This window comes from Onychostruthus taczanowskii, unplaced genomic scaffold, assembly GCF_017590055.1.
Source record: "Onychostruthus taczanowskii isolate IOZ18803 unplaced genomic scaffold, ASM1759005v1 scaffold5, whole genome shotgun sequence".
Classification (NCBI taxonomy): domain Eukaryota; kingdom Metazoa; phylum Chordata; class Aves; order Passeriformes; family Passeridae; genus Onychostruthus; species Onychostruthus taczanowskii.
In genome coordinates, this window is record NW_024502568.1 from 2,681,629 (window position 1) to 2,704,752 (window position 23,124).

At 42.9% G+C, this 23,124-nt stretch overlaps 1 protein-coding gene across 1 annotated transcript; it reads left to right on the forward strand.

Annotated features, from left to right (window-relative positions):
* Nucleotides 1–146: 146 nt before the first annotated feature.
* Nucleotides 147–9,134, forward strand: LOC121341715 (lysosomal acid lipase/cholesteryl ester hydrolase-like). The gene is made up of 9 exons (XM_041415492.1): nt 147–278; nt 2,109–2,223; nt 2,472–2,670; nt 3,456–3,565; nt 4,404–4,540; nt 5,469–5,609; nt 6,312–6,383; nt 7,679–7,747; nt 8,901–9,134. The coding sequence occupies exons 1-9, from the start codon at nt 147–149 to the stop codon at nt 9,132–9,134; spliced, it is 1,209 nt and encodes a 402-aa protein (XP_041271426.1).
* The last annotated feature ends 13,990 nt before the right edge of the window (nt 9,135–23,124 follow it).

Consider the following 23,124-nt stretch of genomic DNA (forward strand, 5'->3'; position numbering starts at 1 on the left):
TTTACACAGGTACTTATTCTGGTAGCCCTTGGGGAACAGACCTTGAGCAACCTTCAGGAGACTCTCCTCTTGGGTCCTCCTGTGGAATTCCACACCACTCTCTTCCTAATGAACAAAGAGCACGTGCTCTTCCACACAGCCCCAAGATGTGGTGCCTCCTCGTGCTGCTCTGCTCCCAAGGAATTGCATTTTCAGCAGGATTCACAGCAGCCTCCACTGCAGGTGTTGGCACAAGCCGCTGCAAGAAGAGTCGCAACCCGGAATGTTTCATGAACGTTGTAAGTTTGGCCACCTGCTTTCCTTTTCTAAAGCTTCTCTCTCACTACACTACCACTGTCTAACAGTGCCTATCAGGAGGCTAAAGTAAGTTCCCTTCAAAGGGAACTTCCCTCCAGCAGCACAGACCTAGAGGAAATCTTGATGCTCCTATCCAAACAGCCTGAGCTAGAGAGAAGAATTTCTTTGCAGTGGAAACAAAGGCTGGCTTCTAGTCTCAAGGCCTGCCCTTCTGTAACAACCTCGTTGCCTAGTACAGTGGTAAGGGTGCTTGTACCCCTTCTTCAAACAGCAGATTCTCAAAACAAAAAGCCCTTGCTCTGAATCACCAAACATTTCCTCACTGTGGCAGCAGTGTAGTAGGTGGTACTGTGAGTCTGAAATAGGAGATCCACCCTCCGCGGCTTGCTTAACCACACTTCGGCAAGAAAGGACTCACTGTGGATCAGATAGAGATACTGCTGCATGTTTACTCTCTGAAAAGGTACAACCTTGCTGTGGGGAGAGTGGGAGCTTCAGACAATATTCATTAGAGAAGCCCTTCTATTGAGTTGTGAGGCACTGAAGGGACCCCCTTGATTTCTAAACAGAGCTTGGGTGCAGCTGAATCCAGTCTTAGTCACTGTCTCTCACTGCTGAAGGCTAAGGAATTATAAAGGTGTGATTAAAACATTCTACAACTTTTTCCTGCAGGACTAACCATGGCAAACCAGATATATTTATATAAAAAATAATGATTTATTATAATCAATGATTAGTCAAAAATAACCTAATCAGAATTCTTTACTACACAGTAGAGTATCTAAAACTACTGATATAAGATAATAGAGGACACTGCATTATATCAAAGCAATTGCACTAAAGCTAGCAAAAAGAAACAATTATTAAAGTAGAGATTGATGTAACTCACCCTCACCCACACCAACATCTGTGGGCAAAATCTCTTTTGCTCAGCCTTGAGAAGTAACTTTGAGGGGCATCCCAACCCAAAGGAGAAATCCTTATACACAGTCCAAGAAGGGATATATTAGGGGAACTTAACCATATGAAAGTGGACAGGACTTTGAAAGTATAAAGTGATCAACTACCAACAATATGTCTCCAGGTTGGCTTAGCTGTTTATCTTTGCCAGATCTTTGTTTCATTATTAGGATGCTAATAGATCTGTTTTAGCATAATTCAACACCAACAGAAATACATGATGCTCCTTCTCAGCCTACCACTGATAGCTTGCAAAATAGGACATTATTTGAGTAGTTTGACCACATTCCAAGGCAGAATATTATACTACAGACCTGTGTCAGCCTTGCAAAACAGGATAAAGTATCTCCCAAAAGGTTAGTCACTCACTTTGCCCCATAACAGGAAATCAAATAGGGAATCAAACTCAAAGCAGGTCTGATGAAGACTTTAATGCATCCTGCTACTCTTAAAAGTCTGTGTAGTGCTTGAGTGCCACAGCTACAGCAATTACTACAATTTGAGTGATATTAAGCATTAAGTAGAATACACAAACCACTTCACAGAAACCCATCCCAACTCCTCTCACTGCTGTTTGCATCCTCCAGCCTCCATGGCTACAGCATGGCAGCTGTAGGATCATCCACAAAACAGAGAGACCTGGGGTCTATTTTCCTGCAGGAATCCCTTTTGGTGCCCCTCCCTACCACTACAACACAGTAGAGAAAGGCTAGCAATATGCTTATCACATTTATCTCCCTGGCATGTTCTTGGCTAGCTTCACATTCCTGGGCAGAAGCAGCCTCCAAACAGTTCTTGCAACGTCTTCACTGTAAATGCATGACAACAAACTCTCCTTTGGCTTTCCAAAGAGTGAAATTATCAGATACCATGGATTCCCCTGCGAGGAATATGAAGTTCCGACGGAGGATGGATACATTCTTGGTGTTTTCAGAATTCCTTCGGGAAGGAACAGACAAAATACAGGTATGACATATAGGATATAAGGACAGCCTGAGAGCCAACTCTTACATGGATTCTCCATCCTTCCCCTTTGCAAATGCAAAGTTCCATACCTTTCCATCTCAGCAAGGGTACCCAGTCATTCAGCTAGAATGCGGCCTGAATTCTGTATATTGGTTAAAAACGCTCCTGCAAAACCAAATGCTGTACCCCAGATTTAAGTACACATTACCTATTACTATTACAGCTTAAGAAAATCTCTTCTGTTTTAGGGAAGAAGCCTGCAGTCTTGTTACATCATGGTATTTTATCAGATTCTATTCACTGGATTGCCAACCTGCCCAACAACAGCTTGGGCTTCATCCTTGCAGATGCTGGCTATGATGTCTGGTTGGGAAACAGCCGAGGAGACACCTGGTCTTTAAAACATAAGACCCTTAAGCCCTGCCAGAAAGAGTTCTGGCAGTTCAGGTACTCTTTGGAGAAAGAATTTCTGAAGAAAGCAACTATCAGGGAACTAGCAAGATTAGAATGCAGAACTACTAGAATGCCACTAGAATGCAGAACCTTTCCCCTTCTGGCTATATGAAAAAAAATTCCCCTCTAAATTACAAGAAAACACGACATGTTTTCATATAATCTGACTTCAAGTGGGACATGCAACATTTAAGGAGACTAGACAAACTCTTTTCCACAGATGCAGCCTGGGCATATCAGGGAGGTTATAAGAAGGAATTGGCTGCAAGAGCTGGACAGGCTCTTCTGGAATCAGCACACACAGAAGCAAAGCTGGAAGTACACAGGTCACCTTTCTGGTTTCTGTGGGAAAAGGCTTCCAAAACTGGGAGGCATCTGTAACCTTGAAGTCTCCCACCAGACACCACGTCCCAGGCACAGAAAGGAAAGGAGAGTGCTCAGCTCAGCCTAGAAATCTGATCTACTACAGCTGATGTTATCTGAGAGAAAAATATTTCTTGTAGCCCATGCAGGTGAAAGCACTGATTGAATTCAGTTCCCCAAGGACTGTAGCTGTCAGGTGAAGCTGGCACTTCATCCACACAGAGCCCAAGGCATCAGGCAGCCAGGCTGCACAGCTGCTCCCCTCTGCCACTTCCCAGCTCAAGCCAGCATGCAGACACAGTGTGCAACCTCCTCCTTCAATGGGTCCTGCTTGCTGCAATGAACAAAAGGGACAGTCAGTAACTCACACTGGGATACTCACATTGTCTGCCAGCTGTTTGTGTTTCTCCCCACAGCTTCGATGAGATAGGTAAATATGATATTCCAGCAGAGCTGAACTTCATCACGAACAAAACTGGACAGAAGGATGTTTACTATATTGGTCACTCTGAAGGATCAGCTGCAGGTAATGTTAGAACTGTCTGGGTACCAAACGGACAGTGTTAGTGTTTATGATTTATAGATAAGGTCTGTGAGCAGACTCTGGGGTTTATGTCACAGTGTACCATTGTCCTTTTACAAAAACAAAGTCAGAAACAGAGGAGAAAATGGGGGAAAGTGGTATTAAGTAGAAAATTATTTTCCTTTCTTCCCATATGTGTGTTCTAAGAGTCTTTTTACAGAATTAATAGTTCAGAAGAAATCACCACCTTCTTTTTCTTCAGCTAATTATGTCAGCCAGTCAAATCCATCAGTGGAGAAATTTAAACACATTCAGAAAACAGAGACAAATCATTTTTAGCTTTAATGCCTTCCTTATACTTTTCCTTTATGTGTGCATTCACTTTCATGCAAGTATTTGCTTAATTACAAGGGAAAAAATTATTAATATTTAGATAATTTTTGTATTGCTGAATGGCAGCATACACGTGTACAGTCTTTTAGAGACTGCAAGACGAGAAACTTTTTATTTTGAATTTAGGGAAATTTAGAGAGAATTTGAATTTCAAATATCTAATTAATATACCTTTTCAACCAAAACTGGCCTTAACACAAAGTTATCAGTTCTGACAAAAGCAGTATCAGGACATGCTCTAATGAGCTTGTATCTTTAGAATGAACTTTATCTTCTAAATAAAAGTTTTAAGCAAGAATCAAACATTCTCTTTAGGTCTGCAGCACAGAAATATAAAACAGCCAATGGGATGCTAACCTAGCCTCACTCCTTTGCTGACTACTGCTTTTTTATTTATTTGATCTGTGGAGATTCTTCATCAACTTGACTTCTTTTTCTGAACTTGCAGGCTACATAGCACTTTCTGCTTATCCTGATCTGACTCAGAAGATTAAAGCAATCTTTGCTTTGGCACCAGTGACCACTATCACACATTCTACCAGTCCTCTGGTAACAATTACACGGCTTCCCGAGATACTGATCAGGGTAAGTAACTTTTCCTTCTGAAGAGAAAGACATAATTGTCTGATTTGTCTCTACTGGACTCACTCAACCTGAACTTTTAAGGGGTGATCAGTTAGAATTGAATTCAGTGTATCAGACTTCAAACTTTCCAAAGAGCGAAACTGCAAGGTTTCACATGGTATGGCTTTTGCAATTTCTTTAAGGTAGCAGGCATACTTTTTGACTTATTTAAGTCAAATTATTTCTGAAGAAAACTTTCAAATACCAGAACAAAATAAATCTAATATAGTCTACTAAATCTAGCCTTAAGCACTACTAAAAACCACAAGTAAGATATTTCACATCTTAATTTTATCAGACATGCAGATCATTTATGCTTGTAAAGTATTTACTTGTAAAGTGATAAAGGAAGCTTAAACACCAGAAGGTGCCAACTTAATAGAATTTGCCAGGAATGCGGAAATCATGCACGCTATACTTTATGTCAAACCACAGAAGCACATTCTCTTTCTGTCCAAGCTGCACCCACGATGTGACTACAGAGCATTCAGCTCTACACCCTTCTCATTTGTCTGATCCCTCTTTACTTAGGAGTGGTACTCACAGTACAATTTGCACCTGCCAGGAAAAAGTATTAGGGCAAAAAGGGACTTCCTATATCTGCAGACATCAGTGCAGCCAATTTCCTTTCTCACTGAGATCAGTACACTAAAAACAGATGGACAGTGACCTCCAGCACTCGTCCCAAGGAGAAGGAGGAACAAGTGGTCTGCCCTTGGGAAGAGCACTCTATAAAGGATAGTGGGATGGCAAGCGCTTTCAGTAATCTTGCCTCTTGTGAAGAGGAAGGGCTATTAAAGAAGAGAGAGTGACTTAAAGAAGAGGGAGTTTTCTGCATGAAATAATCTTGCAACAACTAAGAAAAGTTTTGCACTTTTCCTCCCCTCAGTTACTACTTGGCTGCAAAGGAGTTCTTCAACACAATGTGCTGATGGAAGTATTTGCAACACGGTTCTGTGCGTGTCTGGGGAAAGTTTGTGGCAATATCTTCTGCTATCTAGTCGGGGGCATGATACAAAATATGAACACGGTAAGCACCTCCAAGAAAAGCTTCATACAAGTAAATCTGAAGAACCTTTGAAGGGCAACTGGACAAAGATCTTTTTCTCTTTTGCACAATTTTACTTCCTAAACAACAAGACATCTGACTCAGCTGAACATAAAAGATGGTTTCTTTTTGTTTGCTACACATTGAAAGATTTCTAGCCAAAACTCAAAGCTGTTTCTTCACTCTTCTCCCAGCAGAAAGATTGCATTCCTTTATTCTGGCTGCTACCTCTTGTTCTTACGGGCCTTTCACATGTCTGTTCTCCAGTCACCTTTCATCTCTCAGACTATTTAACAAGTGTACCCATAGAAAGCTCTCACACATGCAGCTTCATTAGCCCAAGAGAACTGTAGAGAACTTTTCTCTACTGATTATGCACAGCACTATTTAAAAGCATTATACAAATCATACAAACTGGGGAAAAAAAGGCCATACATGCTTCTCAAATTATGTTTTCTCTGTGTTGAGAATGTTGAAAAGATTATCACAAAGATATAAAATCCTATGTAATCATTCCGACTGTAAACTAGTGTATTTGTGAATCTTTCCTCAACTTCCATTTTTATATCTGAAGAATATTCTATAAAATGGGGTATGCAGCAGTATGTTGCTCAGGGTCTTCACAGCTTTATTCTTTCACAGCACTGGATCTCTTCTTTCATAACACTTCTGCTTTGTCTCCAGAGTCGAACAGATTCATACAGTGGACACTATCCAGCCGGAACATCAGTACAGAATATTATTCATTGGCAGCAGGTATAACTGTGCTGACATATAAACACTCTTATTATGGCTTTTTGTGCAACTGACAGCCAACAGGGAAGTCCAAAGCTGACAGATCTGAAAATCTGCCCATCACATCTTCTCAGCTGTCACAGAGGGAGCCCTGTTCCCCATGGCCCATCAGATCATTCCCTGAATTTCCCCTTTGGCACCAGGCTTTGAGATTTCCTCAGGGCACATCATGCCTCTCATGGCCTTCAGCCTTTGTCCTTATTTATGAAGATGTGTGCAAAAAGCTGCAGAAGTGAACACAAGCACAATCTAGGCACTTGGCAGGTGGGATAAGTGAGAAGTTTACAGTCAGGGATAAACCAGACAAGGAATTGATCTAGGTTAAAGCTTGTCTCCCAGAGGGTTAATTGCAGCCTTGATTACCTCCAAAAGCCAGTTTACTGCACAAATGCTTCTGCTGGCACAATGGCAAAATGGGGAACTGCCTCTTCTGCTGGTACCTTATGCCACTTTCAGACCTAAGCTTGTTCTGCCTAGACTCCAAATCACACCAGGGCAAGGTGGCATTGGCTCAGAAACACACCACTCCATGTGAACAGCAAACTTAAGTGAACTGTATGTGAGCTGTGAACTTAAGTGAACTCTAAGTGAACTGCGCCACTTAAACCAGCCCTAAAATACATGTGTGCTGCAGTACATCCCCTGCCTAAACTTCCTGGTATCAGAAACCCAGAACCCAGAGCCAGAAAACAGAGATGAGCTAGCAGATTTCTATCATATCCTCAGTTACTTAGATGTGTAGATAAAAAAAAAACAAACCCACAAAACACCCATTATCAGTAAGACAGGTTAATCCTTTATTATTTCGATATTCCTTTCAGACAAACCACAGAAGACAACAGTTTAGTGCTAAGGTAACCACACTCTGCTCCCAATATTCTGCTATGCAGTGTGAGCAGACCAGAGCAGACCAAGCAGGCACACAAAAGTTGAGGATTTTGAGGAGGTGTCCCAGGCTAGTGAGAGCCCTGACATACTCCTGCACCACAAAGAGCTACGTCAGCTAACTAAAGAGCCAATTAAGATAGGGTAGCAAGGCTCCAATTACTAAACATAAGAAGGGTGGTGGCTGAAGTTCAGGAGAAAATGTTAGCAAGGGGAAAGGTGGTGAACCACTCATCCCACAATTCCTCCTCAGTATCCCTGGAATCCTGTCTGCTGCCTGAGACTTGAGTTCAATCATATGCAAGAAAACAACTCCTGCACTCTGTGTCTTAACATTTTCATTTTATCTGTCCTTGTTACAATATTAACAGATAAAACATGCAGACCAATTTCAAGCTTATGACTACGGCTGTAAGGAAAACATGAAGAAATACAACCAGGTAAGGCAATTCATTTTTCTGAGAACTCATCCTTGGATACTGGCAAAACTAAGATTAGAAAAATTCATATATTAGCACCTTGAATGCTACAAAAACGAGGGTAGTCTTAGGTAAAGCTTCACCTGAACATAATTGTCAGAGTCTATTCACAAACACGGCAGATTCTTGCAGCCTCCCCTATTGATGCAGGGATGTGTCCAACAACGTGTCAGCTTACCTGCCATTCCCAAAAGGCTAAGAGTCACTCCCAGGTCCTAGACTGGATGAGTACAGAGCTCTTCCTCAAAAACGCTCAAAGTCTGCATTTCAGCTAAACACTAAAATGGGGATGAAAAGGGGAAAAAAAAAAAAAAAAGTGGAAATGCATACCTTGGTTTTCAGAGGCTACTTGCTGTAAAAATTAAACTCAAGGGATGGTTCAGTATGGCACAGTGGAGACTGCTGGGGAGAACTAAAGTATCCTGTATGGAAAAAAGGAAACAGGCAAAATTTGTTATGTAGGAGCTTTATTTATTGTGTAGTCCTCAACACCTGAAAATGGTCTGCTCTTGCAACATTTATAACTCACCTGATTATTTTTTGAGGTTTGATCAGATCACTTGACTTGTAGTGTGCTTTGTGAGTCAGGGCAGATTATTTTATGGGTGGCACATTATTTTGCAAGTGGGTAAAGATTCCAAGGACACCTTCCTTCTCAGACAGCTTTCATACACACATATGATCTTTAAATACCTGAAGTTTAAACTCTGAAATGGGTACTGTTTTATTCCAAATATTGTGGAAGGTTAGGAAATGGCCCAAAAAGCAGACAGGAAGAAAGATAACTGAACCACCCTTTGATAAGGGCAAGTTTCAAAACATCTTGTGCATAGTCCCTTACCACAGTGACAAATAACCATCCTGCATTAAGTCATTTGGTTCAGATCTCATTTCCATTTTAATCTTTTGTGTTTCTTTAACTTCTTCTGTGATGACAAGCAAGGCAGGGAATGGAGTTAGGGCAATGAGCAATAAGAGGGTGGCCTTCATCCTTATGGCTTTACTGTAGGCAGTGCAGAAGCAAAAGACAAAGAGAGGTGCTTGCACAGAAACCTTGCTCTAAACACAGCTCTGATGCAGCAGCATTCACTCAGGTCTCCTCCCTGTCTTACAGACTGCTCCTCCTGAGTACAAGATAGAGGAGATAAAGACCCCAACTGCTGTGTGGAGTGGTGGACAGGACACTTTTGCAGATCCAAGAGACATGGCAAGGCTACTTCCTCGGATTACTAATCTCATTTACCATGAGCATTTTCCTACATGGGGACATCTTGATTTCCTGTGGGGCCTTGATGCAACAGAGAAAATGTATGTGAAAATCATTGAACTACTAAAAAAATATGCTTAAAGTGCCACAGATGGATTTAATTCATGCAGTAGAAACCCCAGAGATTTCTATTTAGTAGTTGATTATTGGTATAGGGATAGGTATAGAGGTTTACAAACTACTGACAATTGGTTTGCAATATTTTCACATTGCTTCCTTCGGTGTTACACTATTTTGGTGATTGCAGTCTTTCTGAAGAAGCTGAGGTACATGTGAATGACCACTGAAAATACAAATATATTAGATAGAACACTTCAGGGAACCCTTACATTGGAAGATTTCAGTTTTTATATGTCTGATTTTGCTAAGATTTCATTTTTTCCTTCCTTGTTGATCTGCACTACATATTTCACTTGAGACAAAGGTGATTTCCCCTGAAAACCCAAAATGGGAGATAATTTCTCTGTTTACTGAACTTTGCTGAAGTTGAAGCATCTGTCATCCTGATCAAGTTTCACCTGTTTTCCTCCCCTCACAATACCAACAGCAGCAAGGAAGACCCAAAAGATTTTCACTTGTAAAACTACCCTGGCATCTAAGCAGACAGGAGTTGGCTATACTGGCACAAATGCAAGACATCCAACACCATAACATATATGTCAGAGAAAAAGCACTTGACTGTTGGATAGATGCAGATACACTCTTACCCTCACACTAATGGTTTGTTACCCCTGCTACTACAAAGAGCACAACTGTCTTCATGCTCGTAATCTGGCAATAGCAGCAAACTGTGCATAAAAGACAACTGCACCCATCTCAATAAATATTCCTGCCACCATCAGTAAAGAAGTTGAAGTTCTTTTAGGTCCTCAGCTCATCATGTCAGTGCTTGCCTGTGAGACTGTTCCAGGGGGTACAGATCACACCAAAGGGTTCATCATTACAGGGCAAGTCAGGAGAGCTCAGGCACTGTGGGTGTTTCTGGGTGGGGGCATAAGCCCAGATTCCTCAGTCAATACTTGCGGAAAGTGAAACCCATTTGATAATAATCTGGGAGATAGAGACCAATATAAACAAAACATGTTTGTCTCTCATAATGTAGAAAACACATGCAAAGGCCACCTTCATGCAAACATATGCAAATGACACACCTCCTTTAGCAACGTGTGGTACCACTGGGAATCGAGTTCTCACCTCCTGGGGACGTTTGCAGTCCAAGTCACAGTGTGGCTTCTCTTGCCCACACCACATCATTTCTAAATCCGTGTCCTGACTGCCCCAGGGAACTCACAACAGACCTGGCCCATCCCCACAAAGCAGCAGGGCAGAGCCAGCCCTGGCACAGCAAACACTGCACCCCACACAGACACGGCCTCGGGTCTGAAGGGAGGGGGAGTAGGATCCGCAATTCCAGCCCAGGCAAAGAGGGAGAGAGGGCCTCTCTGAAGGATCTGGCAGCAAAGCCCTTCAGCTCTGCTCTCATTCACACTTCTGCAGCACCACCCAGCATTCAGACAAGCTGCACGGGATGAACCTGACAGCGTGACTCTGCACAAAACATACAATGGCAGGGAGGGAAGAAAACAGAATCACAGCACTGAACTCCTTCCACGCTCACCAGTGGTGCATTTTCCCTGCTGCAGAGTCAGGGCTGATCATGAACTAGAACTGATTCTCCATGAACCAGAGCACATGGCTCTGCCCAGCTGAAGAAAGCAGTGGGGACACGCAGCCCTTTCAGGGAGGTGAAGGAAGGTGGATCTAGCAGTTCCTCAAAATCTGGTTGGGTGGACAATGGTCTGAAATTAACTTTACTCATCCTGGAAGCAGCCACCAAGGGCTGCCCCAGGACATCAAGTTCAAACTTTTCTAGAGTAGCTTCCCATGCTGTACAAGAAGAACCAGCCACAGACACACCCTGCAAGAGGTTACAGGGAAACATTCAGGTCAGTGACCAACAGTTCTTGGGAAAGGACACCATGTGCAGTGTCTTCAATACTGAACACCTAAATAAGTCTAATGTTCAGCCTAACTTCACCCCTGACATAACTGAGTTTTACAAAGGATTGCCAGTTTTTCTAACAGAAGAGAATTTCCAAATACCCATCTCATAGCATCTCCATTTACCAAAGTTTCCTACAAACAAACTTTATCTTCTTATTGCCATCCATCAGAAATGCAGTCCTGGAATGCACAGGGTCTGGATAACAGGAATAGCCATCCTTTACACGTCCCCTTGGAAAACCATCAGCTATCCAGACACAATCCTTGCAGCACTGAAAGTGTCCTTTCCATGTCTGCTTCAGGATAGGATTAATTCAACAAGTCCACTGAAAACCCTCCATGGCATAGACTATAGCCTCTATTTCAAAACTCTCTCAGCCAAATCCAAGATAAAAGGATATATGTTTGAACATACTGGATTTTTTCTGCTTGCCCAAATCAGTCCCTCCTGTTCTTGAAGTCAGGACCAAGATCTGTTGTCTCACTCCACAGCCACTGGCACCAAGAGTGGTACTTCAAGGCTGGGAAGCCAAGCAGCCAGAACAGCCTCACACACAATGAAAGGAGGGAAGGAAAATTACATTACTGTGTTTGGGGGTGCAGGATGAGCTATATACAAGTATCTTAGACCATGTCTAGACTTCCACGTTCAGGTTTGGGGTCCAGGAAAGGCATCAATATGATCAATACCTGCTGAGCAAGTTCAGCAAAAAGACAACATGAAGGTCATCCAAACTTATCACAGAGTGAGTAACTGCTGCATTGGCTGAACATTCCAGCAGAGATCTAGGCCAGCCCAGAGCAGCGCCTCCTCAGAAACCCAGCGCACCTCCTCTGCTTTAGAGGAGGAAGGCCCTCCTGTCCAGCACGCCTCTTCCCAGGTAGAACAGCCCCACGTTGTTTTCTTCCTTACCCACAGCATCCTCCACAACGGTGCTAGCATTTTTTCCCCTCAGTTAGCCCAAATTCAGGAGAGTCCAGGTGAGGTGTGCATACCCAAGCAGACAAAGACTGGCTTAACGATAGCCGGGCTGACACCGGGACCGTGGGGAATGCGGAGGGGACACATCCCAGGTGCGCACGGACCACGCTGCCCCCAGCGCCCTCTGCCCCCGCCCGCCGCCGCCCACGCACGGCCCCTCCCTTCGCCCCTCGCCCCCGGCAGGGCTGCGGCGGCGGCCGGACCCGCAGCGCAGAGCGGGACCCGCCACCTGCCCGCCCGCCCGGGGCCGCTCCCGCGCAGGGCGCCCGCGGCTCCGGTGAGGCGAGGCGAGACGGGAGGAGGAAGAGAAAGAGAAGCAGGAGGAGGCCCAGGCCGCCCCGGCGCTCCGCGCTCCCCCCGCCCCGCGCTTTGTCCACGGCAGCCGCCGCTCGCACGGATGCGAGAGCCGGTAAGCAGCATCGCCCTGCCCGCCGCCGGGCGCGGAGCCGGCGAGGCGCTGCCTCCGCCTCCATCCCGCTGCTCTGCGCCAGCGGCCCCTGCGGGCACAGCCACCAGGGCCGGTACCCCTTCCGGGGCCGTGGCAGCGGGGGCCGGTACCAGCTCCATCCGCTCCTCGGCCCGGCCGGCGTGCCGTCCCCGCCCCGGTGTCAGGTGCGGACCCGCGGAGGCCTCTCGGAACAGCCCTCCTCCGGGCAGGGCGGAACTGCGGGCGGGAGCGGCCCCGGGCGGCAGCGGCGGGCCCGGGAGCGGCGGGGGCAGCGCGGGGGCAGCGGGGCTGGGCGGCGGGCAGCGAGCCCGGCCGCTGAACCTGCTGACCCCACTGCGCCCACGCCGAGAGCAGCGTGGCGGGGAGTCCGGGATGTTGCCGTGTGCCAGAGACAAATCAAACTGATAGCAATATTCTGGCTTTAAATTATTTCCCTATATATGTGAAAGATGTCATCGGAACAGAAAGTGAAAGAATCTAAACCGGTAGAAATTGTGGTTGCTGAGCATCTGTAACTCTCTGATGAGCTTTTTCTCTTCATGTACTTGGTTTCGTACCTGCCTCCTTTTGACCTCTGTAGGATCTCAGGTGTCCTTCTGAAGTGCACTGAGGAATGTATCTCGCTCTTGCACATGCCGCCTGGTTTCAGAAGGATGCCAAAAAGTCTCTTCTGGGGGAATTCCTCTTGGTCTGGAATTATTTGTGTTTAATATGCACATGGTTCTGAATGCTCTGAGAAGTCATGGGCAGGAAAACCCCCACCTTCTACTGAATGGGAGAACGGGAAGTAGTGAGAATATGAGATCTTGGAGACCCTGTACTTCCCAGGACATTCATTCCCCAGGTGAAGACGAGCTTTGAGAAAGTTCTGTCTGCACAGAAGTGAGGTTTCTCCTCGTTGCAGGCTTAAGTGGATTACTATCCAAAACTGTAGTTAGCATGTATTGATGACTTGCCTTAGACAACCAACTTGTAGAAAATAGGATATAGACCCAGAACTTCACTAAATATTCCCAGGAGAATGGAGCCCAGGTTTGCTGTTGTGGCAATTGCTGCTCAGGCAATATACTCTGAAACAGATGAGTTTTCTCATGTGCTAAATGCATTGCAGCTGGTATATTGCATGTCTGAGTGCTAAATGTTTGGATAACAAAGCCAAAGGCCAGTGTTTACAAGTCTGGAGTTTCGTAGATCACAGGATACTGTAGGAATGCAGGAAGCATTCATCCCAAATTCTGTATAATTCTGTAGGTACCAATTTCATAGTTGGGGGTCCTTGTGTGGGGGTGTGTGTACAGTACTTTGAATGGCTGTAAGTGCAGGAGAGTATTTTGTAGCATTATGTTTAAAAATTGTTTTGATCAATGCTGCAGTCATTTGTATTACTAGATATTGCTCTGCAGACGCTGTGGAGGCATTTCTTGTGTGGTTTTCTTTATGTGCATTAAACATGCTGAAGGTTAGGCCTTAAGGCTTTTCCTGGAAATTAATCAACAAGATCAGGAAGAGTGTAGCTCAAGGTGAGGGATGTTGTAAAATCTTCAGCTGCTGAGGGAATGCCAAGGTGACTTGTGCATGAAGGCACTGAACAAATACTGTATAAAACTAAGTTTTTGGTCTCTGTTTGCTGGACATACATGAATAATGTTTTTTTCAGGTTTCATCACTCCTGAAATTTTATTTCTGCACCAAAGATTACACATCCAGTTTGTGTTCTGAAAATTAGTTTGCTGCCATGTAAAGGAAGTATTTGTGCATACAATTTTAATAAAATTAGGACATTTAGATTGTAATACCTGGAAACATATTTTCTGGTCATGCTTTCCCTTATAAATAGAAGCATCAGTCCATGAAAGAAAACTGTCTTGTGCAGTTTCTGAACAATCCGTGTGCAGTGGCTGAGTACTGGTGTTGCAAAGAAATTCCTATTATAAAAATGCAGCCTTTTCAATCTTGGCCAGCTGCTGATGCCTCTCAGAAGTACTGTGAGTCAGGCAGCTCCTCAGACACAACCCGCTGCCTACCACTTCCTACAGGCAGCTCTGGATGAGTCACACTCAGCACACAACACAGGGAATTGCGTTATGGAAGCTGTGGGCTCTCCACATAATCAACGTAGGAAGTATCTTCCTCTTTTAGCATCTCTGAACCGTTAGCATCTCTGAACTGCTGGCAAAAAGCCTTCAGAGACATCTATTGCTCTATGTTGATATAAAAAGGAGCTTGTATAGGCTGCAAAGATCAATGGGGCTCATCCTGAGGGGAAAAGCAAATAATTTGAAAGGCTCCAAGGTAGACTGTGTAGCTTCACTGGGATGAAGCTGTTGGCCTGCAGGGGGACAAAATGTTAACCAGAAAACATCGTGCTCAGCTTTGATATTCTGGATAATTCAGCTGACTGTCAAGCAGCCCTGTGAGCTGACTGTGTTACAGCCAGTGCTGCTATAAAACATGTGCTTAACACTGTCAATCTTAGAAACTTAAGCAAGAGAAATTAAATATTGTAACTGTCCAAGTAGAACAGCAGTCTAAAGCTCACAGAATTCTTCTCATAGAACAAGATGATCCTCTTGTTTTTCCTGGGTTGTTTTTTGTTCGTAGCACGTTACATCCTGAATCATCTAGAATAGGGGAGGTCAAAGATTTCCTTGTGAAATCAACTAGATGTGATATTTCATGTAAACATTGTACAACAGAAGCATGCCAGATTAAATGGTAGTTGTTCATACTAATTGATCATACTTCATCCTGTAGGTAATCTCACTATCCATTTCTTACCTTTCCTTACTTAAAAATTTGTGTACAAAACAGTCAGAATCCTTTGAACTAATGCCTCAAATTATTTTTTCTAGATTTGAGGCCAAAAAAACAAGTTTCATTCTTTATAGGCACTTTAATAGGCTTCAAATAAACTGTGAAATTGTATGTCAGAAATGTCAAATAAATTTGGCTCGTCTTTATTTTGTTCCCTATATTTTGAGCTACAGAAAGTAAGACAGCATAAGAATTTGTCGTCTGATAGAAACAGAAATTGATTGTTGCAACCAGTCACTCACTCAATCAACAAGTGTCCTTATTAGATGCTATGGAGTCTAAATGTTCTAAATTTAGGTGTTCTAAATTTAGGTAGGATATATTTTCCCCCCCAAAAAAAATTGCATTTTATAGGAAGAACCAGAAGATTCTTAACCCCTCTTGCCCCTGAGAGAAATAGGGATACAGACAGGAAAAATCAGCTTTGCAAGGAATCACGCTCTCTTTGTTTCTTGGAAGTGTAAGAAGTTGCAGGCCTCTGTGCTGATTTTAACCTTTCATTTGTTTCCCTTAGCAACACAGCTTCTTGTCTTCATGGTGGAAGTTAGTTTTATCACTGACGTAATGGATTGCAAATATCTCCCTTTTTTTTCAGCACTTCAGTTGAATCATCAAAGAACAAATTGTATAAAACCAGCTCTTTCTTGTACTTCTGTCCTCTTCTGGGTTACTGTGCCCTGATGTAATTTTCTTGGGGGATTGTTGTGGATTTCCCAAAGGAAGGAAATGGCACTGTTTTTCTACACCATGTCTAGAACATCCTTTTAGTGGGTCACTGGAAAGATGCTGTTCTGTGTTGCATAAGTAATATTTCTCTGACTGCCTAAGAAAGATTTTGCTTGTAATCCAAGACATTCTACCGTGGTTGATATTTATCCATTATGTTAAAAATGCTTTTTTGCTAAAACTGAATGGTGTCATTAAAGAAAGGAGGGAAAAGGAGGAGGGATTGTGTTTTGTTTTAACACAAGAATCCACAAGAGAAAGAACTGTCAGTTCACGAATGCACATTTGAATGTTTAATATTTCCAGTCCATTTTTGAGGCCATTCTCTTAAATGTCTATTATCGTTGTAGACAGAGTTAGTTAATAAATCTGGTAGCAAGCTGCCATCTATGTGTACAGCTCAAATGCATAGGGTTATGTCATAGTAGCACAACCATACTAGATGTTGCTTTCAAAACAGCCTGCATAAAAATGAATGAGAAAATAGTTGACAGTAAGAGGTCTTCTTTGTGCTGTGAAGCAAAAGGAGAGAGAAGCCTGTAGGCTCTGCATTCACATACCCTGTAGGGAGCAGAAGTCAGGTTCTTGCACGTGCCATGTTGGACATTATCTGCATATTGTAGTGGTTTATCAGTCTTAGCAGAACCAGTAGCAATCTAATTTTATTAACGTAGCTTCTTGGTGCAGTAATGTTTGTATCTGTGCCGAGAGGAACGCTGTCCTTAGAAAGCAGGTAGTCAATGATATTCAAGAAGCTACACTGATTAATTGCAGTTGTCCAAATATTTGCAGAACAGCTATAACAGTCTTCAGACAATTAATTCAAACTTTGTTTTGAAGTGGGCAAACAGACCCTTGTGTCACCCATTCATGTTTTAGATGAAAGTAAAGCTCACTTTTGTGATGCAAGGTACAGAACTGAGTTGCCTAAACATGTAAGCAAAGCTTGGGTTTGGCAGACCTGTGCATGGAGGATCTTCCCTGCCTGTGATTTCTCCCTCTCAGCACCCAAGCAGGTGGAGGTGTTACTGTCCATCCTGCACTGACACAGAGGCCTCTGGGCACTGTGCTGGGGCATGGCAGGCACTGGTCCTTCAGTGAGAAAGAGGAAATGTTCTTGACCCATTCTAGAGAGATGGTTGTATAGCTCAGCAGCTGCTTCTGGCAGTTAGTGGAGCTTGGGAGGTGCTCTTGGAACTGCTGTTTGAATGGAGCTGTGGAGCTAAGGAGCACTGTCAAACTGTGAGCTGAGATGGGCTTTTCTAGAGCTGAGCTTAGGAGTAGCTGTAAAGAGCAACTTCTCCATTGAAAGGCACAGGGTTTTCAGGAACTGGCTCCTCGCAGTGGTTCCTTTCTTTGAAAGGCCATTCTGTTGAGTTTTGTTGATTGGGTATTTCCTCTGCACAAGAGAATCATCTTGCCATGACATTCAGTGCTTTGTTGTTTTTGGGGTTTTTTTTTCCAGAAGAGACTACTTACTATACCAGCTGAATCACTTGCTGTGATGATGAATGCGTGTTACAAAAAGCATGTTGACAGATGAATATGCTGTTTCTTTTTGGAGAGAACCAACAGAAGGCAGTTTGCTATTTAGGCTGGTATTTAGCATATTTATATATCAAACCTAAGTGTGTGTATATAAATAATCATGTGCTGTGCCAATACGCGGCCTGGAATTTCAAAAAGAGCTGAATGAGATAGGTGTCTGTATTTCTAACCTGTTTTTCACCAATTCAATTGAGTATCCACTTCCAAGTACAGAATTTTAAGTATCTGCTTCATGAGTGACTTACTGGCATGAAATGGTCCTTTACCTTCATCTGGCAATTGCTGGTGTGACCTATTTAAAGTTTGCTGAGACAACTTCGTTCCATTATGGGTACTTGAAAGGTGTTATTTGCACTTGCTAATTTGGCTATTTTAATGAGGACTGACCTCCTTATGGTTTAAGATGCATCTTTATTCTAGGATTCTGTAATCATCACACTTCCTAGTATAGTAACATGATTGTGTTAACTTCTCATGGCAATATTAAAGTAAGCTTCTTCTTGCCATGAGGCGGCTGCAGAACAGTTCTCTCAACAGAAGCTTCAAAAAGTAGAACTATACTACATTTTAGCTTCTATATTAGCAAATATTTCTAGATATACTTTAAGAATCCTGATCCCAATGGAGTGAAGTCAATGATTTTGGTGGGAACCTCATCTAGGCTTTATATTCCACAAAAGTATCAAACAAAAGGATTAGTATTTCTGGAATAATCCACCATTAAAAATATTCAGACAATAAATCATTGCATAGATTATTTTTAACATAATCTTTGAATTAAGAAAGTGCTTTGGAAAATTTTGCCAGTGATCTCTTTAACAAAGATTTTTTTCATAAGACAAATAATCAAAATATTGATAAATATTGCTGACAGCAGTGCAGTCCGTGTTATGATTAATTCCTTTGAAATTTAAAAATGTGTTACAAAGAGGAAACTAATGTTTCAAAGTAACTAATGTTACAAAGGGAAAACTACATATTTAACTAATATTTATGGAAGTTACTCAGTTACTTGTTTAAAAATCCAAAAAGATCATTCAGCATTTCTCGGAGCCTCTCATGAATGAGCAACATTGCTCGTTCAACCTCTTCTGAAGAACTGAAGAGGGGAAAGCAGCCTCCAGATGATGACAAGGAGCTGAAATTCAATGCTAGCACTCTGCAGTCAGTTTCTGGGAAGTCCTGACACCCTGAGCTTCTCTTTGTGTCCTTTCCAGAGGGCTGGAGCAGCCCAGCTCCCGCTGGGGTGCCACAGTCCCTGTGAGCATCCTTGGGCAGGGCGTGGTCCTGCTTGGTGTCCCTGGCTTGGCGGGACAGTCCTCTCCCGGAGCCAGGTTCTGTCAGGGCAGGGCATTTTGGGGTCTGTCCCAGCAAGGCACGGAGACACGCTCCTTGTGCCAGGCCGTGCCCTGGCTGCGCTGCAGGCATTGCGAACGCCAGCTGTGCAGCTCCAACAGCATTGCAGCCATGCAGCTCCAACAACGCTGCAGCTGTGCAGCTCCAACACCACCCCAGCTGTGCAGCTCCAACAGTGCCACTGCAGCCGTGCAGCTCCAACAGCACCACTGCAGCCGTGCAGCTCCAACACCACCCCAGCTGTGCAGCTGCAACAGTGCCACTGCAGCTGTGCAGCTCCAACAGCGCCACCACAGCCATGCAGTTCCAACACCACTGCAGCCGTGCAGATCAAACAGCGCCACTGCAGCCGTGCAGATCCAACAGCACCACTGCAGCCATGCGGCTCCAACAGCACCACCGCAGCGGCACTGTGCAGCCATGTGTGTCACCTCTCACTGCCACACCACGCTCGTGTAGCGGGGAAGGTCAGCAGGGCCGTGCCTGTCGGGCTCTGAGCACGGCCAGCTGCCTCCTTTGGCCACATCCAGCCAGCCTGGCAGCTGTCTGAAATGCCAGCGTGCAGCAAACTGTGAGGGCGTTGGAGAATTGTGGTGAACTGTGATATTGCAGCTCGCAGAAGGGTTGGTTTGTGCATGCATTCCCCAGACCTTCTCACACCACCTCTGTCTCATGAGCCTCCTCCTGAGGTACTTGATATGCTTATTCTGTCTTGGTGTACTACTCTTGGCATATACTTTCACTTAAAATTGCTCTCTCTGCTTTTCATTTCCCTGCTACTTGGTACCTTGCTTGCTAGCCTGAACAGAAGGAATCACTTTCAATGCCATTTAAAATGCTGTTTTTCTCAGTTTGCTCTGTTTTCTTGTGGCTGAATGGCTTTGATTTAATAAACCTGGATTTTTTCAAGGAATAATACATACAATAATAAGGTGGGACATATGGGAAAACAAAAGCTTTTTAAGGAGGAAATGGGATTTGATGAGAAGTGCTATTCCAATTGAAATCAAGAAAAGTTTCTTAACCATTAAATAGATGTTCAATTATTATAATTACTATCTGGTAATGACTATCAGAAAATTCATAATTAGAAAAAAAACCTGAATTTGAATGCTAAATGTCCTGGCATTTCTCCTCAAACAAACATTACCTAAGTCCATCTAAGTTAACTGGAATGCCTGAAATAGTGAAGTAGAAAAATGCATCTTTACTCTTAGAGTTTTGATTACTTTAGAGTATAATAGACTAAGACAGCTCCAAGCTAGCATTGGTATTTATCCCCTGTGGTTGAGGTTAGTTCACTGTATTAGAAGAAGTGTTTTGTATGTTTGAGTATAATTAGTTTCAGCTATACAGAGAGGTTTGGTATTTGAATTTATCTTTACTCTTGTAAAGTGTAATATATTTCCAGAAAACCGAGTCACCTGCCAGAATTGGGCAATTTTTGTAGGAACTATACAAACTCTTAGGGTGCCCTTTCAAAGCCAGCTCCTCAATCTAGGACTGCCCTGCCTCAGAAAGTGACAAACCTCTCTGCTTTGCTGGCTCCGTGGTTCTGCCTGCTACTTTACATTTTGACTTGGAGAAGGAAGTAAAGGTCCATTTAATTTTAATTTGGATCGGCTACGACTTGCCTTGGAGTCAGTGGAGGCAGCGCAGGGAGAGCTCAGAGGAGGCTGGCGAGGGTGAGGGGAGCCCTTGGCAGTGCCGTGCCCTCGCAGCAGCTGCAGGTGACTGTGGAGCTGTGCCGTGAGGAGCATTATGCACAGAGGCATTCCAGCACCTGGCAGACATGCCTCTGGTGGTGTTTTTAGTGAAGCATAACTCTCAGCATTTTAATCATTCATAATTCTGCCAGTGTGTCCACATGTTAAGGATAATATGTTGGAGTGCAGTCATAAGTCAGCCCACAATCTTTATAGTTCTTTTTTCTGAAGTTACACTGCCACCTGTAATAGTGAATGTATTTGAATCTTCTATGACATTTTTGTAAAAGGAATACAAATTCATCTTAGTATTTCTTCTTTATTTACAGTGTCTCGTTTTTAGTGTGTTCCTGAAACTAAATTTAAAAAAGCCAGTTTCTTCTTTTATTTGCAGGCATTCTTCTGCTAAGCTCTTGCACTGTGACATGTCTTATGTCTGTTGCAGAGCTTCTTCATCCTTTCCAGGCTCTGACACAATTTTGAGGAAGTGTGAGTTTCTGCTATTACCAGATGTCTCCTGTTTAAAATACCTGTTATTACACTTTAAAAAATTATTATAACTAATGCTTCTTTAGGTTCAAAGTTCACTGAATTATGTTTAAAACTTTAATATTCTTAGAGCCAGTCAAGTTGAGAAATATTTGCAAGTAAAGGGTTCTTGTGGCATTTCCAGAGAGGTTTTGACAGGGGAATACTATAGGCTTCTTTAACAAAGACCTCTTTGGGAGTACTGGCCCCCAAAAAATAAACCAAACCCCTATTTAGTGGCTCCTGTGTTTGCCACTTGCAATAACTTTTTTGCACTTGCCTACCAGCTAGACTGAAAGGTCTCCAAGGAGTGGAGTTGAAAGAAGCATTTGATCCATATTCCATGTTTTCAGTGGGAAGCATCTCATGAGCATTGTCCTAAATGTCCATTTCCTCTCTAGGCTTTGCAGAAGGACTGTTAAGGGAGAAAGCCTTGAAAGCAATGAATGAAAAACTGCTACAGAAAAGCTTTCTTGCCAGAAGCTGCTAAATGAAATAAGAAATTGGAGAGAAATACATTTCTGCACCTTTACTTTTGAACAGTTTTTTTTAATATATATGAGTAACTAGAACATTTTGCAGTTTGTTGTACTTGGATGCATACTTCAAACCAAATCCATTCTTCCATTCAAGTATTTTAGTTGTCCAGATGCTTCGAGGGGAAATAAAACTTAAAATTTGCAAGTGATGGATAAGTGAATGGATAAGTATTTGTAAAATATGTGCTTTTGACATTCTTTCTTGGTTGGTTGGTTGGTTTGGTTTTTGTTCCTGAGTTCCACAAAGCACATGAATGCAGAGTCTCTCCTTGAAGGTTTTATTTCTGCTTAGAATCTGGTCTGCAAGGCCAGAAGTCTGACACAACCTGTGCACTGGCCAAGCTTTTAGCTCTGTCCTTTCACAGCCTTCCACATCCACAGTGCTTCAGTGAAGAAGGGTTTCAGGTGGAACAAGCCCTAAAGCAGAAAGTTTCTTGGAGTAGGCTAAAGCAAAAATATTTCCTTTTCATTGTCCCGTGGGCCTTTCTACACTTTGTGAATAGGCAATGAACAGGCTCTCCTGCCAAGGTGATCATTTACACCAGAGCTCCATGCCCATAAAATTAAATGGTTTAGAGAACTATTTTTATTAGCACTGCAACCACAACTAAGGTTGTTTTCTCAAATGTATAAGCCTTGTTTTTTGGGGTTTTTTTTGGTTACAAATTGTGCAAGCAGTTTGAATACCTTAATTAGCAAAACTTCTTGAAAATTAATTGCACTAATGGTTAAAATTAAGGACTGATCTAATAGATAGTATTGCTTTTTGGAAGAAAATTGAGGAAGACACAAACAGAAAAATCAATACTTGAGAAATAGAGCCATCTAAAAAAACATTAGGGTTATTTTCTTCAACCCAGAGTCCTCTGGCCTCCAGAGAGAGGTGTGCTGAGGAAATATCTTTGCTGAACCCATTCTATGCTTTTATAAAAGCATAAGCATGTTTATGGCAACATATAAAGAGCCTTTGACATGCAGGATCAAATCTGTTTAGACTGAGCACACAAGTGAAAAAACACGATAGAAACTTAATTTTCACATTTCCTGTGTAATTTGAGTATTTCATTCCTCTCTCAGAGTTGGGTTTTCTTGTTTTGGTTTAGTTTCCTTTTGGGGTTTTTTTTTTGATGACCACAACATCTGCATTTTTTCTCTTTACTTGTTCAAAGCTGTGCAAGGAGGAATTTTTATTAGTTGGTTCATCAGAGTTGATTGTATTTTGAGTGTTGAAATCAGCAAGCTGTGCAGGTGGAACACATGGTGTTTGACATATTTTTTCTGCTTTATATTACTGATACAAATTTGTGCAAAAAGTTTTAGAAGAAAATAAAGATACCAGATTTATAATTTTTATAAATATGTTTGTAAACATATGCTCAAGGAAACACAGATTCTGTAATAAGTCCTCAAACTTCTGTGT